Source organism: Grampus griseus (genome assembly GCF_964374135.1).
Source record: "Grampus griseus genome assembly, chromosome: 19".
Taxonomy (NCBI): Eukaryota; Metazoa; Chordata; class Mammalia; order Artiodactyla; family Delphinidae; genus Grampus; species Grampus griseus.
In genome coordinates, this window is record NC_139013.1 from 12,370,683 (window position 1) to 12,384,591 (window position 13,909).

Consider the following 13,909-nt stretch of genomic DNA (forward strand, 5'->3'; position numbering starts at 1 on the left):
GTTTGAGCCCCAGCTCTGAGCACCAGCTCTGCTGCCCAGAGAGGCCCCACAGAGCTGCCTCCCGTGCTCCCTCCTGTGGTGTGGAAGCTCCAGTCTCTCGTTCATTCAGGCTCCTGTTGATGGACTGCGTTCTCCCTTACAAACAAGATGATAGCACACTACATATCTTGGTCTGCAAGTTGCTTTTTTTATGTGACAGTCCCTTGAGATCTGTATATGTGAGGTATATACGTATTTTTTTCTTTTTAGTATATTCAGCACGTCTTAGGAGATCGGTGATTTTTTTTTTTTTTCAGTCCACAGTCATATACCCAAAGTCAACATTTTAAAATTTCTAAGAGGACAGTTATGATTAGATAAAGCCTATCACGGGATATGCTCCCCCTACCCCTATTTTTTTGAAAAACAGGAATATTAACGTAGGGATAGGGATTTGTACTGTTATTTGTTCCAAAGAGGGCATGGGTAAAACGCGTTGAGAAATGCCAACCTGAGGCAGTGGGTCAAGGAGGGAAGAGGCTCGCGCTGCTCTGCCTGGGTGTGCGCTGGGCTTGGGGCCACTGGGGGTTTGGGTTGCCAGTCACTCCCCAGATGCTTACCGAGTACCCGCCGGGGTGCTGGCTCCCACCATGTATGAACAGACCAAATCCGTGGCCTCGTGCGGGGGTGTGGACACACGTGGCTTACGGGGCCCTCAGGCTCTGCTCAGGCCTGGGGAGGGCTGGTGGGCCAGCACCTGATATTGGTGCTCATGGTACACGTGCGTCTGTCTTAGGAAGCGTGATCTCATGTGAGGGAGGCCACTTGGACAGGCAGAGCTTCTAGGTGTGAGCTGGGACCCGTCGGCTGGGCGGCTGCTTTGCTCAGCGAGGCACGGAGCTCAGCCAGAACTGATCCCGTGGCTTTTATAGACCTAAGCAAAATCCATGGGGGCGTCAACAAGTATTGGGCTCAGCCACCTAAAGTTGTGTGGTGGGTCCCAGATGGTGGGGAGGTGTGGACAGTTTAGTATCGTTCAGCTTCGTATTTTTTTCTTTTTGGTGTGTGGTCTTTTTGCTCCTAGATGCATTTTCCCTCTCTACAGAAAGAACTTTTGCAAGTATCAAAAGAAAATTCTTTCCCAGCAAGTTCTAAATCATGAGCGACAGAACTAGTGTATTCTTAAACCCGTCTGCCTTCTGCTGGGACCTGCTTCCGTGTCCACCACCTTCTCTCCCCGTGTCTTGCCCCACCAGGGTGGTCCCTGACCTGTCCTCCCAGCAGACAGGCACCTCCAAGGAGTCATGTCGGTCACCTGTTGCTTTGTAAGATCTGCAGCTTTTTTGGCTAATGAACGCCTCCTTCTGCTCTTGATTCTCTTTTGCAGAACGCTGGTCACTTGCACACGTGAGCTTGTCATTCGTCCTGAGGGGCTCAGAGGAGCACTGTCTCTCATTCAGGGTTCAGGGTGGCGGCTTATTTTTAGGGGGCTGTGAAGAAAGGCAATCTCCCCTCTAGTCACGTAATTGCTGCCTGACTTCAAGTGGCCCTCAGGTCAGGCCCCTTCTGGGACACAGATTGTCTCTGTCCTTATCCTGCTATTGCCCTCTCCCACCCACCACAGCCAGAGGGTCTGTCAAATTTCAGTCTGGTCCCTCCAGCTCCACTAGGTCAGACACATCTCAACAAAATGCCCGAAGGTGTTTGGCCATTTGCTCGTCCATCGTGGGGCATATGGGGCTCGGCCTTTCCTGCCCCGAGGCACAGGCGCCCCAGGACTCTTAGCTCCCTGGATGTGTCCCCACACAGGGAGGAGTGGATGCAGGCCATCCAGATGGTTGCCAACAGCCTCAAGCAGCGGGGCCCAGGTGAGGATCCCATGGACTACAAGTGTGGCTCCCCCAGCGACTCTTCTGCAGCCGAGGAGATGGAAGTGGCAGTTAGCAAGGCGCGGGCCAAGGTGGTAAGTGCTGGGAAGGCCGGTGGCCAGCGGTTGGGGCCTGCCAGTCTGTGAGCACCCCTCTCCCTCTCAACCCTGGCCCTGCCGCCCTTGATTTCCATACCGAGAGCACGGGCCCAGCCAGGACACTTCATGACTGCCCTGTAGACTGGGTGATTTCAGGTTGTAGATGCCCCGGTGCTGCTCTGGGCCCACAGGGTGAGGGGCAGCCTTATCCCGGGGGGTTGTGAAGACCCGTCTACCCCACGTCAGAACCCTAGGCTCAGCCTCCCAGGGCCCCGTCCCTGGGAGAGCCGAATGGTGGGAGAGCCTTGGTCTGAAGGCCACTTCAGAACAAACAGTTGCTGCCCGGAGCCTCCCTTCCTGCTCCTGCCTGAGCATTTTGGCAACAGTTTTCTTTGATTTTTCTCTTTTCTTTGTTAAAATTTCTTCCCATGGGCCACGTGCCAAACACTGACTGTCCGACTCTCTCCCCATCCCGGGCAGACCATGAATGACTTCGACTATCTCAAGCTCCTGGGCAAGGGCACCTTTGGCAAAGTCATCCTGGTGCGGGAGAAGGCCAGTGGCCGCTACTACGCCATGAAGATCTTGCGGAAGGAGGTTATCATCGCTAAGGTGGGCCCTCCCAGGGCTGCTGCGGGCTGGCCGCTGTGGGGGACACAGTTCGGAGCCTGACGGAGGTCAGGAGCACGCACTGGGCGGGCCGCTTCCCGGGTCTGCTGCTGTGTCCCCCAACCCGTGAGTCCCCAGAGAAGGGGAGCCTGAGGCCCAGAGAGTGGGGCCCTGCCTGCTGAGTCCCCCACCCTCTGGGCACCAGGAAGGAAGGTGGGGGGAGTGTGACTGGGGCCTCACCCAGCAGGTGCTGTCAGGCCTGAAGGAAGCCCCTGTGGCGGCAGAGGGCCTGTGGGGAGGCCACAAGGGTGGGGCCTGGCTCAGGGTGTCTCAGGAGGCGGCTGGGCCAGGAATGGAGTTCTATTCCTTTTTTTCCTTATTTAAAGTTTTTAAAATAGGAAATTCCTAATGTGCATAAAATTTTTTAAAGAAAAATAAATATAATGGACTCCCATTTAGCAGTCATCAGCGTCAACATTAACTAACGTTTGGCCAGTCTTGTTTCATTACCTCTGCCCTGCTCGTCTGTTGTTCTGGAGTACTCTAAGGCACGTCCTAGATGTCACAGATCTTCAGCCATACCTACTTAGATGTGTCTTTTTGACAGATGATGATTTTAAAGACTATAATCACAGTACTGTGATCATATCCAACAGAATTAACAATCCCTGGTGTCATCGGTCCACGGCAGGGTTTCAGCACTGACATTTGGACCAGACCATTCTCTGCTGTGGGGCAGTCTTGTGCACTGTGGGACATGTAGCAGCACGCCTGGCCTCTACCAGGGCACCCCTCCACCCCCGAGCTGTGATAGTCAAAAATGTTCTTGGACATTACTACCGATGTTATTACATTATCCCCTGGAGACAGACTTGCCCCTTGGAGAGCCAGTGTCTGGGCACTGCAGCTCTCTGGGCTACTGCCATGCACTCAGATACCAAACTCAAGCCCATGTTAGAGTCCTGGGAGGGGAGGGCCTGTGATGCTGTGCTGGGCCTGCCCCCTGAGTTTCTTTTTTTTGTTTTTTTGTTTTTTTGGGGTTTTTTTTTTTTGCGGTACGCGGGCCTCTCATCGCTGTGGACGCGCAGGCCCAGAGGCCATGCCCCACAGGCCCAGCCGCTCCACAGCATATGGGATCTTCCCAGACCGGGGCACGAACCCATGTCCCCTGCATCGGCAGGCGGACCCTCAACCACTGCGCCACCAGGGAAGCCCCCCCTGAGTTTCTGATTCATGGGTCCGAGGAGGGGGCCCAATAATTTGCATTTTTCCAAGTTCCCAGGCGGCGCTGATGCTGCCAGTGTGGGGACCACACGTGGAGAACCACTGCTCACAGCCTAGCATCCTGATTAGATCCAGGTCCTTCAAGAACATTTATAGGTGGTGATTCCCGTGGCCTGTGGCATCACCTTAGGGGTCTCAAAATGTCTGCTCGGCCCCCCCCCCCCCGCAAGGATGTCAGAATTGGCCCGTGGGTTCAGGTGGTGACAGCCTGATCCTCCCTTGTGAAGTCACCATCAGCTTCTCGCCTTATGGTTTTGAGAGCGAGCCACGGAGTGTGCTTGCCTGGGTGTGGTATTTCATCAGGGCTCGTGAATGGTAGCATTCTGCTCCTGCCATTCTGTCTGTGCATTGACTAGGAATGGAACTGGATATCACTGAGATGTTGCTCTCCCATCTCTCAAGTTGGGCGGGGGGCGGTGTGTGTGGCTGACGTGGTGGGACCCTCCAGCCCCTCACCCAGCCTCTGTCTGCAGGATGAAGTCGCCCACACGGTCACCGAGAGCCGGGTCCTCCAGAACACCAGGCACCCGTTCCTCACTGTGAGTAGCACTCTTGTCCCAGGCAGGGCCTCGCCTGCCTGTGGGGCCTCCAGGCCGGCCCCCTAGGACAGAGCTCAGGGGAAGAGCCTGACCCCTGCCACTGTGAAGAACAAACTTGGTGTTGGCCAGATGGCTGGGGCACGGTGTTGTGGGCTCTCCGGGCAGCCTGAACCAAGACACCAGGGGTGGCAGCTTCTTCGTAGATGGTGCCTTCGGCCGATTGATGATACCAGGTTATAAGATGGCCCCAGGAGAGCATGGCTGCTGTCTTTATGGGTTAGAGGCACTTTGTCCGGCTGGTCGGAGTGGGAACGTTATTTTTTTATGTTTTGAGAGGTACTCCTAGGAGCAGTTGTATTATTATTGTGCTGCCTATCAACTTAGACTGAGCAGACGAGACACCTCTTTGGCTACAGTCTCCATCAAGGCCAGCAGCCATCAGTTGAATGGACCAGGTTGAAGATGGCTTACAGGTTGTTTCTCTAGCTCACTTGCTGGCCAGGAGTCCTACTGAGCCAAAGCACTTGTTCAGATGAAGTCTTACCAGGTTCTTCAGCGTGGAAGACAGGGAGCAGTAGAGTTGTTGTGAGCAGGGGGTCGCCTAGGGGTTCCCCTAGGAACTCTCTGTAGGGCTCCTTAGAACGCAGTTTGAGAACTACTTGTTTGTTGGCAGATCGCTTGTCCAGCCTGTTTTGGGGGTTGGCTCCCACTGCCAACTCCCAGCCAGCAAACCTCGTGTGTGTGGATGTGGATGTGTGTGTAGGTTGACCCATTTGACTGTAACATGGGAGGAGGAGGATGTGAAACAGCTCTGGTTGCTCAGAACATAGTTCCTCCCCTGGCTGTGCCTCTTGGAGGCCTAGTTGAAGGCAGAATACAGGATCGTTGAGCACAGTAACCCTTTCCCTGCTGTCAGGGCATGAGCTCACTCATACGCCACAGAAGGTGAAGCTGAGATCTGAAACCTGGCCGCCTGATTCCCACGGCCTGAGCCAGGCCTGGGGGTGTATGTGCAGAACCAGCAGCGCCCCTGCCTCCCAGGGCCGAGCGGAGAGCCCTCCTTTTTCCCACCTCCTATCCCGGCCGCCTTCCTTCCCCACAGGCGCTGAAGTACGCCTTCCAGACCCACGACCGCCTGTGCTTCGTGATGGAGTACGCCAACGGTGGCGAGGTGAGCTGCGCTGCCCCCTGGCTGCCTTTCCGGGTGTGGGGGGCAGAGGGAGACTTGCTGGGTGTCATCTTGTTCCATCCGCCCCCCTCCCCTTGAGGCAGGCATCACCATTTCTGTCGTGCAGGAGGGAAAACAGGCTCAGAGCAGTTAAGTGACTTGTCCAAGTTCCCACAGCTAGTGAGTTGGTAGGCAGGATGCAAACTGAGGTCCAGAAAGCTGTGCAGAGGGCTGTGTGGGTGCTTGGCCAACAGCGCTACAAGGACGTTCTTAAAGGCGCGGAGAAAGCGTCTGCGGGTCAGGATCCCCCGTTCCTCTGCTGTCAGTGCGGCCTCCTGGTGCGAGCGCTCAGCCACTTGCTGTCGCTCACCGTCACCGCTCCTCGCCCCTCACACCCTTCTCTCCACGCAGGTGTCACTCACTGGCTTCATCTCTCCCATTTGGTCTCACAGCTTGTCACTTGCTCCTGAGTCGTGGTCCTCTGCTTGCTGGCTGTCGCTCCTCGTTCGCCTGCCCCCTCCTGCCACCCCCCTCACTCTCCACTCAGCGCCTGGTGTCTACCCTTTGCTCTTTATCCCTTGCTCTTTTTTTCTTTCTCTTTTCTTTTCTTTTTTTTGGCTCACGTGAGTTCTTCTCTACTCACCGCCCCTCACTTGGGCTTTCTTGCCGTCACTTGCCGGTTCGTGGGGCAGGTGTCACCTCATCAGTGGGCTGGGTGCCGGGGCCGCACACGGTCCCCTCCTCCCCTCCTCTGGGCCGGGGTCTTACCTCCCCTGCCTCCTCTGCTGGCAGCTGTTCTTCCACCTGTCCCGGGAACGCGTCTTCACGGAGGAGCGGGCCCGCTTTTATGGTGCGGAGATCGTCTCAGCCCTGGAGTACCTGCACTCGCGGGACGTGGTGTACCGTGACATCAAGGTGAGCGTGCCGTCGCCTCCTGGCTGGGCAGGCCGTGCACAGGCCTTCTGCCCGTCTGCTGAGCTTCCCCTTCCATGGAGGGTCTGTCTGTCTTGTCCTTCTCAGAGCTGAGCCTCCCACCCAGGCCCAAGGTGGGTGGTTCCACAGCAGGTGGCCCTGCGTGGGGCCCTTCCAGGCTTCCTGCTGTGCAGCCAGAGGGTGTCAGTTGGTCCAAGCGCTTTAGGAGATGGCCCGGCTGAGCCCACCAGCGCCAGACACACGTGTCCCCTGTGAGACAGTCATTCTGCCCTAGGAGCATGCGCGGGAACAGGTGCCTGTGTCTGTCTCAATGTGGACGCACAAGCTCCTGGCGGCACTGTGTACACTGACCCCAAACTGGAAGCAACCCAAGTGTCCGTTGTCGGAAAGTGGGTGAAAGACATGAAGGTGTATCCACACAGTGGAAGTCTGCACAGCAGTTCAAGAGGACCAACTACAGCCACACACGATAGCCTGGGCGGGTCTCACGGGCTGAGGCTGAGGGGAAAGCCAGGACAGATGAGGGGAGTCTGCGTCGTTTACAGTGTGTATATATAGAGGTGGAAGAAATGTTAAAAAGCAGAGAAGGAAAGTTCTTTCTGTGTTGGAGGAGGTGGTGGCTAATAACAGGGAAGGGGCACGTGGGGCTTCTAAGGGGCAGGTGGTGGTCTTTATTGACCTGGTGGAGGTTACACAGAGGCCCACTAAAGTGCCCATTTGTGTTAAGTTTAGGAAAAAAGAGGAGAAAGAAAGACAGTGTTCCTTACGTCCAAAGTGTGACAGCCGCAGCCCGCAGTGGGGGAAGCAGTTTGGGCAGGACCTGGCTCCTGTCTCTCCCTGCCCCGCTTTTTACCAGCTCCCTGGGGGCAGGGGGCGCTGGGGAGGTGTCGGGTCTGGCCTCCCCCTGAACCTCGGAGGGCCTAACCCTCTGCTGGGGTGTGACTTCTGGTCCCCCCTGGAGCCCCTGGCACAGCTGCCACTACCCCAGGCCACAGCCTCCTCCAGGGAAGGGCAGGGGTGTGTGGGGTTTCAGGGGTGGCAGGAAACCCTGAGGTACGTTGTGTCCCTGACTCACTGGCTTTTCCTACAGCTGGAAAACCTCATGCTGGACAAAGATGGCCACATCAAGATCACTGACTTCGGCCTGTGCAAAGAGGGCGTCAGTGACGGGGCCACCATGAAAACCTTCTGTGGGACCCCTGAATACCTGGCGCCCGAGGTGTCTGGGGCTGGAGGGCCCAGGGGCGTGTGAGGCCAAGGGAGGAGGGGGCCCTCAGCCCTGTGTGTTTCCCCCGCCCAGACCCTCTGAGGGCAGGGCTCCAATTCCTTAGGTGGCCCTCCCAGCCCCGGGCAGGGCCGTGTCCCCCTCGGGCCCCTCTCAGCGCCTTGGCCCCGGGGGATGTGGGCCTGGCCCCTCATCGCCCCCCCTTGCTCAGGTGCTGGAGGACAACGACTACGGCCGGGCGGTGGACTGGTGGGGGCTGGGCGTGGTCATGTACGAGATGATGTGCGGCCGCCTGCCCTTCTACAACCAGGACCACGAGCGCCTCTTCGAGCTCATCCTCATGGAGGAGATCCGCTTCCCGCGCACGCTCAGCCCTGAGGCCAAGTCCCTGCTTGCTGGGCTGCTTAAGAAGGACCCCAAGCAGAGGTGAGGGCTGGCGTCTGCCCTGCCCAGCCCAGTGTCACCTGCTGCCACTTCCCTCGGCCTGGAGGGGGCAGCGCCCACAGGTGCACTCGCCCGTGGGGTGCTTGATGTGTGTTGATCGTCCCCACAGCTGGCACTTAGGGAGCACTCCCTTGCCTAGGCCTGTGCTTAGCCCTCTGGCCTCCCTGCCTTGTTTCATGGCGACACTGAGGAACAGGGTGGCCCTGTACCCAGCCTAGGGTGGCAGAGCCAGGATGTGAAGCGGCCGTCTGCCAAGCCCACCCTCTCAGCTTGCAGGATGTGACCCTGGGCACAGGAGCTCCCTCCCTGAGCCTCAGATTCCTCCTCTGTGAGGTGGTGGTCTGTGGCGGGACAGAATCATTAAAGGTTGTTCAGGGCCTGCACCGAAAGCCCGTCTCCCAGGCCCTGGCTGCCCCGGGAGGCGGGTGCTGATGGCCGTCTCTGCCCAGGCTCGGCGGGGGGCCCAGTGATGCCACGGAGGTCATGGAGCACAGGTTCTTCCTCAGTATCAACTGGCAGGACGTGGTGCAGAAGAAGGTGAGCCCACTGCCTGCCTGCTCCCTGCGGGAGCCCGGCCGCTCCTGGGGGACCTTGGCTGGGGCCTCCGCTTCTCAGGGACCTGAGCCTGGACTCGTCTCCTCCACAGCTCCTGCCACCCTTCAAACCTCAGGTCACATCTGAGGTTGACACAAGGTACTTTGACGACGAGTTCACCGCCCAGTCCATCACAATCACACCCCCGGACCGCTGTGAGTGTCTGAGGCCCCCTCTCCCCGTGGGCCTGGCTGGGCGGTGGAGGGGTGGGGTCTGCTCTTGGCCCAGTTCTCCAGGAGGAAGCTCACAGGTCCCCCTCCGTGTCTGGGCACTTTACCCTGCAGTATGTTCGCCAGGGCTTTCGCCGTTGGCCCACCGGTGGACCTGGTGAGGGTCACCAGGAGCCCCTGGCTGCAGCACTCGGGGGAGAGGTCTGGGCAGGAGACACTTGAGGAGCCATCAGTGCCCATAGTTGTCTCCCAAGTTGCTCAGGTCTTTGGGGCTGGATGGGTTCAGTGATTCTGTAGCTGTTTGAGTTCTTACTCTCACCTGCCCGGTGCTGGAGACACAGCCGTGACGAGACAGCCCTGGGTCCTGCCCTCAGGGAGCTCAGAGTCCACGTTGGGTGACAGCCCAGAGTGATCAGGCCTGTGGTATTAGAAGTACAGGGTCTGGAGAAGCTCAGAGGAAATGCCTGACTTGGCCTGTGAGTCAGGGAGGGCTTCCTGGAGAAGGAGACATGGCAGCTGAGACTTGCTCTTGGCAGAAGGAGTGGCATACGGGACTCCCAGAAATGGGAGCATTGCAGAGGTCAGAATAGATGGGGGATGGGCGAGGGCATCAGGGCCAGAGCAGGAGGATATCGGGGGCCACTGGAGGAGTACGGATGTGTTGCACGGGGAGCCATGGAAGGGTCTTGGGCAGAGGAGGGAAGGGTTGCATCAGGGCTTTAGCAAGTACCCCCGCCTCGGCTGCATGTGGAGGGGAGGATTGCTGGGGGTAGGAGTGGCGCCCAGGGCAGGGGCTGGGCCATAGAAGTCTGGGCTGGACCCCGGTGTGGCCTGGGGCAGAGGAGCTGGGGGGAGCTCGGGAGGCTGAGTGAGCAGGCGGTGGGGCCTGTGGGCCAGGGCTCTGGCCTGGGGTGGAGCTGTGGCTGAGAGGAAGCCCCTGAGCCTCGGTCCGGTGGTCCCCGTTCTCGTTCTTGGGGATAGCGCGCCAGCTGGGGGTTGCACTGTGGTCTGGCTGCAGCCCTTCCTGGGGCTGGGTGGGGTGCCCGGGCCCCCTGCAGACCGCTTCTCCCCAATCCACCTCCACCGACCCCCGCAGATGACAGCCTGGGCTTACTCGAACTGGACCAGCGGACCCACTTCCCCCAGTTCTCCTATTCGGCCAGCATCCGAGAGTGAGCAGAGTGAGCTGCCTGCCGCCGCTGCCACTGCCACAGGACGCACGCGCGGCTGCCGTCACCACCGGGTTGGGGGGGGGCTTTTTTTTTAAACTTTTTATTTTGCCTTCTTTGTTTGTGTCCCCATCCCTCACCTTCTGACCCCCATTTCCAGTTTTTTCTTCAGCCCTCTGCCAAACTCACCTCAGTGGTCCTAGTGGCCCTGCCTACAGGATCCTATCCTGCCCTCACCTTTGTGCCCAGACCAGGATTTGGGAGACTCTCCACTGCCTGCCCCAGGACCAGGCCTTTGGGCGGTTGGAGAGATGCCGGTTTTTAATCAACATAAAGCCCCAGTGAGGGGTGAAGCATGGAGCCGTGGGGCCCACCTGAATTTCTGGCTGGGGCACCCATGGGCAGCCCTGCCTCTGGGTTGCTGCTTCTGTCAGAGGCTGCCTTGTGGTGGGCCACCCGGTGGACAGCGCCCTGGTGCTGCCTTCCCTGCCCTGTCGTTAGGCGCGGAGTGGCCTGGCGTGGGGCAATCCAGCCTCCTTCTCCCATGGGGGCGGAAAAGCAATAATGTCCAGGGATCGGGGGTGCGGGAGTAGGCGAGGGCCTTTGGAAGCCGCATGCAGGATTGGGGGTTCAGGACTCCCTCGTGAGGAGGGGGCCTGCTCTACCCCGTGGGGAACCGGGAGGGGGCCCAGGGGATGGGCGCTGCCTCCTGGCCCTGTCTTCCCCCATCCCCTAAGCTGCTCTTCTGACCCTGGGGATGAGGCAGGAGGAGCATCTGGGGGCTGGCTTCCCCACCCACCAGCCCTGTTCCTTACCTCCTGCTGGAGCCCGGGCCTGGCCCCGCCCCTTCTGAGGATGGGGGCCGGGATCTCCCCCTTCTCTCTGCCTGGGGCGGAGGGGCGCCAGCCTCGGCTGTTACACATCTCGCACCGAGACAGTATTGGGCCCGGTGGACTTGGGTCGAAGAGTGGGTGGGGCTGGGTGTCTGGTACGAACCGAGGTAGGGGCCTCTGAGAAGGGAGGCTCCGGGCCACCTCACTCCTTCCCCCTCTCCGGGCCCCGCGTTCTGCAGCCTTAAGGTGAACGTGTCAGTGCTGTGGGCACTCAACGTGCGTGCCTCAGGCTGTGTGTGTCTGTGGGCGTGCCTGTGCATCTGGGATGCAGATGCACGTGGGGTGTGTGTGTGTGCATGTGTGTTCGGTATGTGTGTGCGAGGGCAAGCGAGTCCCGGCCTCGAGTGTGCGTGCTGTGTGTGGGCTCGGGCCCCGCCCCTGGCTCAAGCATTTCAACCCGAGGGGGAGGGGTGCTAGCCTAGCAGGGGAGCCACACCTGAGGTCCACTTGTTGCCCTGTCCCCCCTGCCCCGTTCCCCCCAGCATCTCTGGGGTTTGGGATTTAGTTTCTGTGGTTTTGATCACCTCAGCCCACCTTCTGTAGGTAGGTCACAGAGAGACATTCTGGGGTGGGGTGGGGGGTTGGTTTAGGTGGGTGGGTTCTGACTTTTCCTGTCTGTGTGTGTATGTCCTTAACCTGACAGTTCTCCCTCCTCCCACCGGCCTGTCCGCATCCCTCGTGTTTGTACGGTACAAGCAATAAAGACACTCATTTCAGCCTGGGGCCCAACCCCCGGGCCTTTCCTTGCTTCCGGAGTCTGGCCCCGGGCAGCAGCTGCCTGCGGCTCCCGTCCTTCTGGCCCCAGGGCCTGGGAGCCACGAGGAGGGGGGGAGGTGTGCACAAGCTCAGGGTGGAGGGTGGGGGCCGCTGGGCGGAAGCTGCCCAAGAGTTTGGGGAAGGCGCCTGGGCGGGGGGTACAGAGGACAGAGACCATTGCAGTCCCTCGGAAGCTGCTTGGGAAAAAAGAGGTGGGGTGGAGAGATGGGGGTGGAAGGGGTGCGTGGTGTCGCTGGGCCCTGGAGTGGGTGTGGGAGGGAGAGGACTCATTTCCTGTGGCCCTTGAGCCCTGGAAGGGGGCACTGCCTGCTCACCCCATCTTACCTGTGGCCCCCAATTCTGATACACAGCCCTTGGTGGATCAATGGGATGTGTGGTGGCGGTCGGCTGGGAGCACCTCAGGTTGGGTTACAGCCTTCACAGCTCTGGGACCCCTCTGGCACCTGTCCCTTTAATCCTGGAGTCACCATGCTTGAGTCACTCCTCTCAGACCCCAGGGCCAGGGCTGCCCGGCACAGGTGAATTTAACGTCAGATTTTGCCGGAAGGTGTAGGCCTTCACACACACGGAGGCTTTGAGATTGTAAATGGGGGTAGAGGAAAAGTCAGATGCTACAACCAAGACTCAAGGCATTTTTTTTGTTTTCTAACTTCATATGGACTTTATTATGAATTGAGTTACAAAAGTATGTCCTGGTGGTCATATGATAAACGTCAGAGAGGCTTATGAAGAAAAGCCTTTTAAAAGCAACTATACTCCAATAAAAATTAATTGAAAAGAAAAGCCTTTTACTCTTCCCTCTTGTCCAGCCCCTGGAGGTGACCGGTGCTAGATTTTCTTGTCACACCACACTGTCACTCAGACCTTCGTGTGGGTCCACCCCCGTATCTACCTCAGCCAGTTAGTGGTTGTCTTAACAGTCCACGGAGGCCTCCCACGGGTTCCTCAGCTGCTGCCCTCAGTTGAATGTATATCTGTAGCTGTAGTGGTGCTTCTGTTTTCGGTAGGAGAACTTTTCCCAAATAGGGAGTTTTAGAGGGGAGTGTTTTAATAAATTTTACCAATTAGGAAAATTAAATTTTGACTAGATCTGTCTTTTGTCATGTGCATTTAGACAGTTTCACAAGTTTTGTGAAAGGAGGAGGAAACTCAAAACCGCCCCCAGGCCTTGAGTGGGTCATTCTGGTCCTCATGTTACCCCTGTGCCAGTGGACACAGTGCCGTGAAAGGCTGTCCCTCTGTCTGCATAACTCTTTCCTCCCAGCTGAGGTCGTCAAGCTGCTGGGCTCTATACTGCTGCATCTTCCCCCTCCCCGCCCCCGCCAGCATATGTACATCAGTAGGCTTGCTGGGTCATTGGTAGGAATGAGATCCTCCTCTCTGAGCCACCCTTCTGCATTTGGGGGGCTCCTCGTGGACACTTGTCATGCCTCCAGCCGCTTCACGAGCTTTCTCTGCTTTCTCGGCTTGGATGTGCCTCAACTGACTCAGCTGCCCCCTGTCGACAAGAATTCACTTGGCTCCCAGTTTGTTTGCTGCCACCAGCAGTGCTGTAATAAACCTTTGACAGTGTAACAATCCATCTTAGCGCGCTTGTGCTTTTTAAGTTTTTGTGGCCTGCATTCCAGAGTTGCTGTATTTTAATACATGCCAGATAGCTTTCCCCCAAAGTGTAGCGATTCACATATTTTTAACTTTAATTTTGAGATAATTGCAGACTCGTTGAAAACTTTGAAACTTTAAAAATAGTACCACAGTGATTCTAGGACTGGAGCAGAAAATGTACAAGATGAACCCGAACATCTTGTGCCCGGACCTACTAGAACCAAACCATACCCTCACTGACGGGGCGTTGAAGGGACACAGGAGCCAATGGGAAAGAGCCCCCAGTGGCCACAGCTGAAAGCAATTTGAGCGACAATAAATAGCATAGTATTGGGTTATACCCAAGGGGTAAAATAAATGAGTCTGTGCTGATATAAATGACAAATGGTGAGAACAGACATATCTGTACAGAATTCCAGATAATACCTGTAAATAGTCTGCCTTCAAAGAGGGGAAACATGGCCCCCACTCCTTTGGTATGGACTGCAAAGTGACTTGCTTCCAAAGAGTACAGTATGGAAAGGGGGGAAGGCAACTGTTTAGTGGAGAAAGTG

General features: G+C 57.6%; 1 protein-coding gene across 5 annotated transcripts in view; it reads left to right on the top strand.

Moving 5' to 3' along the window:
* The window catches only part of AKT2 (AKT serine/threonine kinase 2), a 49,431-nt gene extending 36,603 nt beyond the window's left edge, over positions 1-12,828 (top strand). For all 5 annotated transcript variants that reach the window (XM_082677697.1, XM_082677701.1, XM_082677700.1 and 2 more), the window contains exons 5-14: positions 1,793-1,942; positions 2,426-2,557; positions 4,312-4,377; positions 5,480-5,548; positions 6,338-6,460; positions 7,569-7,697; positions 7,915-8,129; positions 8,597-8,684; positions 8,794-8,896; positions 10,008-12,828. In XM_082677697.1, the coding sequence (XP_082533823.1) occupies positions 1,793-1,942; positions 2,426-2,557; positions 4,312-4,377; positions 5,480-5,548; positions 6,338-6,460; positions 7,569-7,697; positions 7,915-8,129; positions 8,597-8,684; positions 8,794-8,896; positions 10,008-10,087 (1,155 nt within the window). In that variant the 3' untranslated portion in view covers positions 10,088-12,828. The remainder of the gene's footprint in view (positions 1-1,792; positions 1,943-2,425; positions 2,558-4,311; positions 4,378-5,479; positions 5,549-6,337; positions 6,461-7,568; positions 7,698-7,914; positions 8,130-8,596; positions 8,685-8,793; positions 8,897-10,007) is intronic.
* The last annotated feature ends 1,081 nt before the right edge of the window (positions 12,829-13,909 follow it).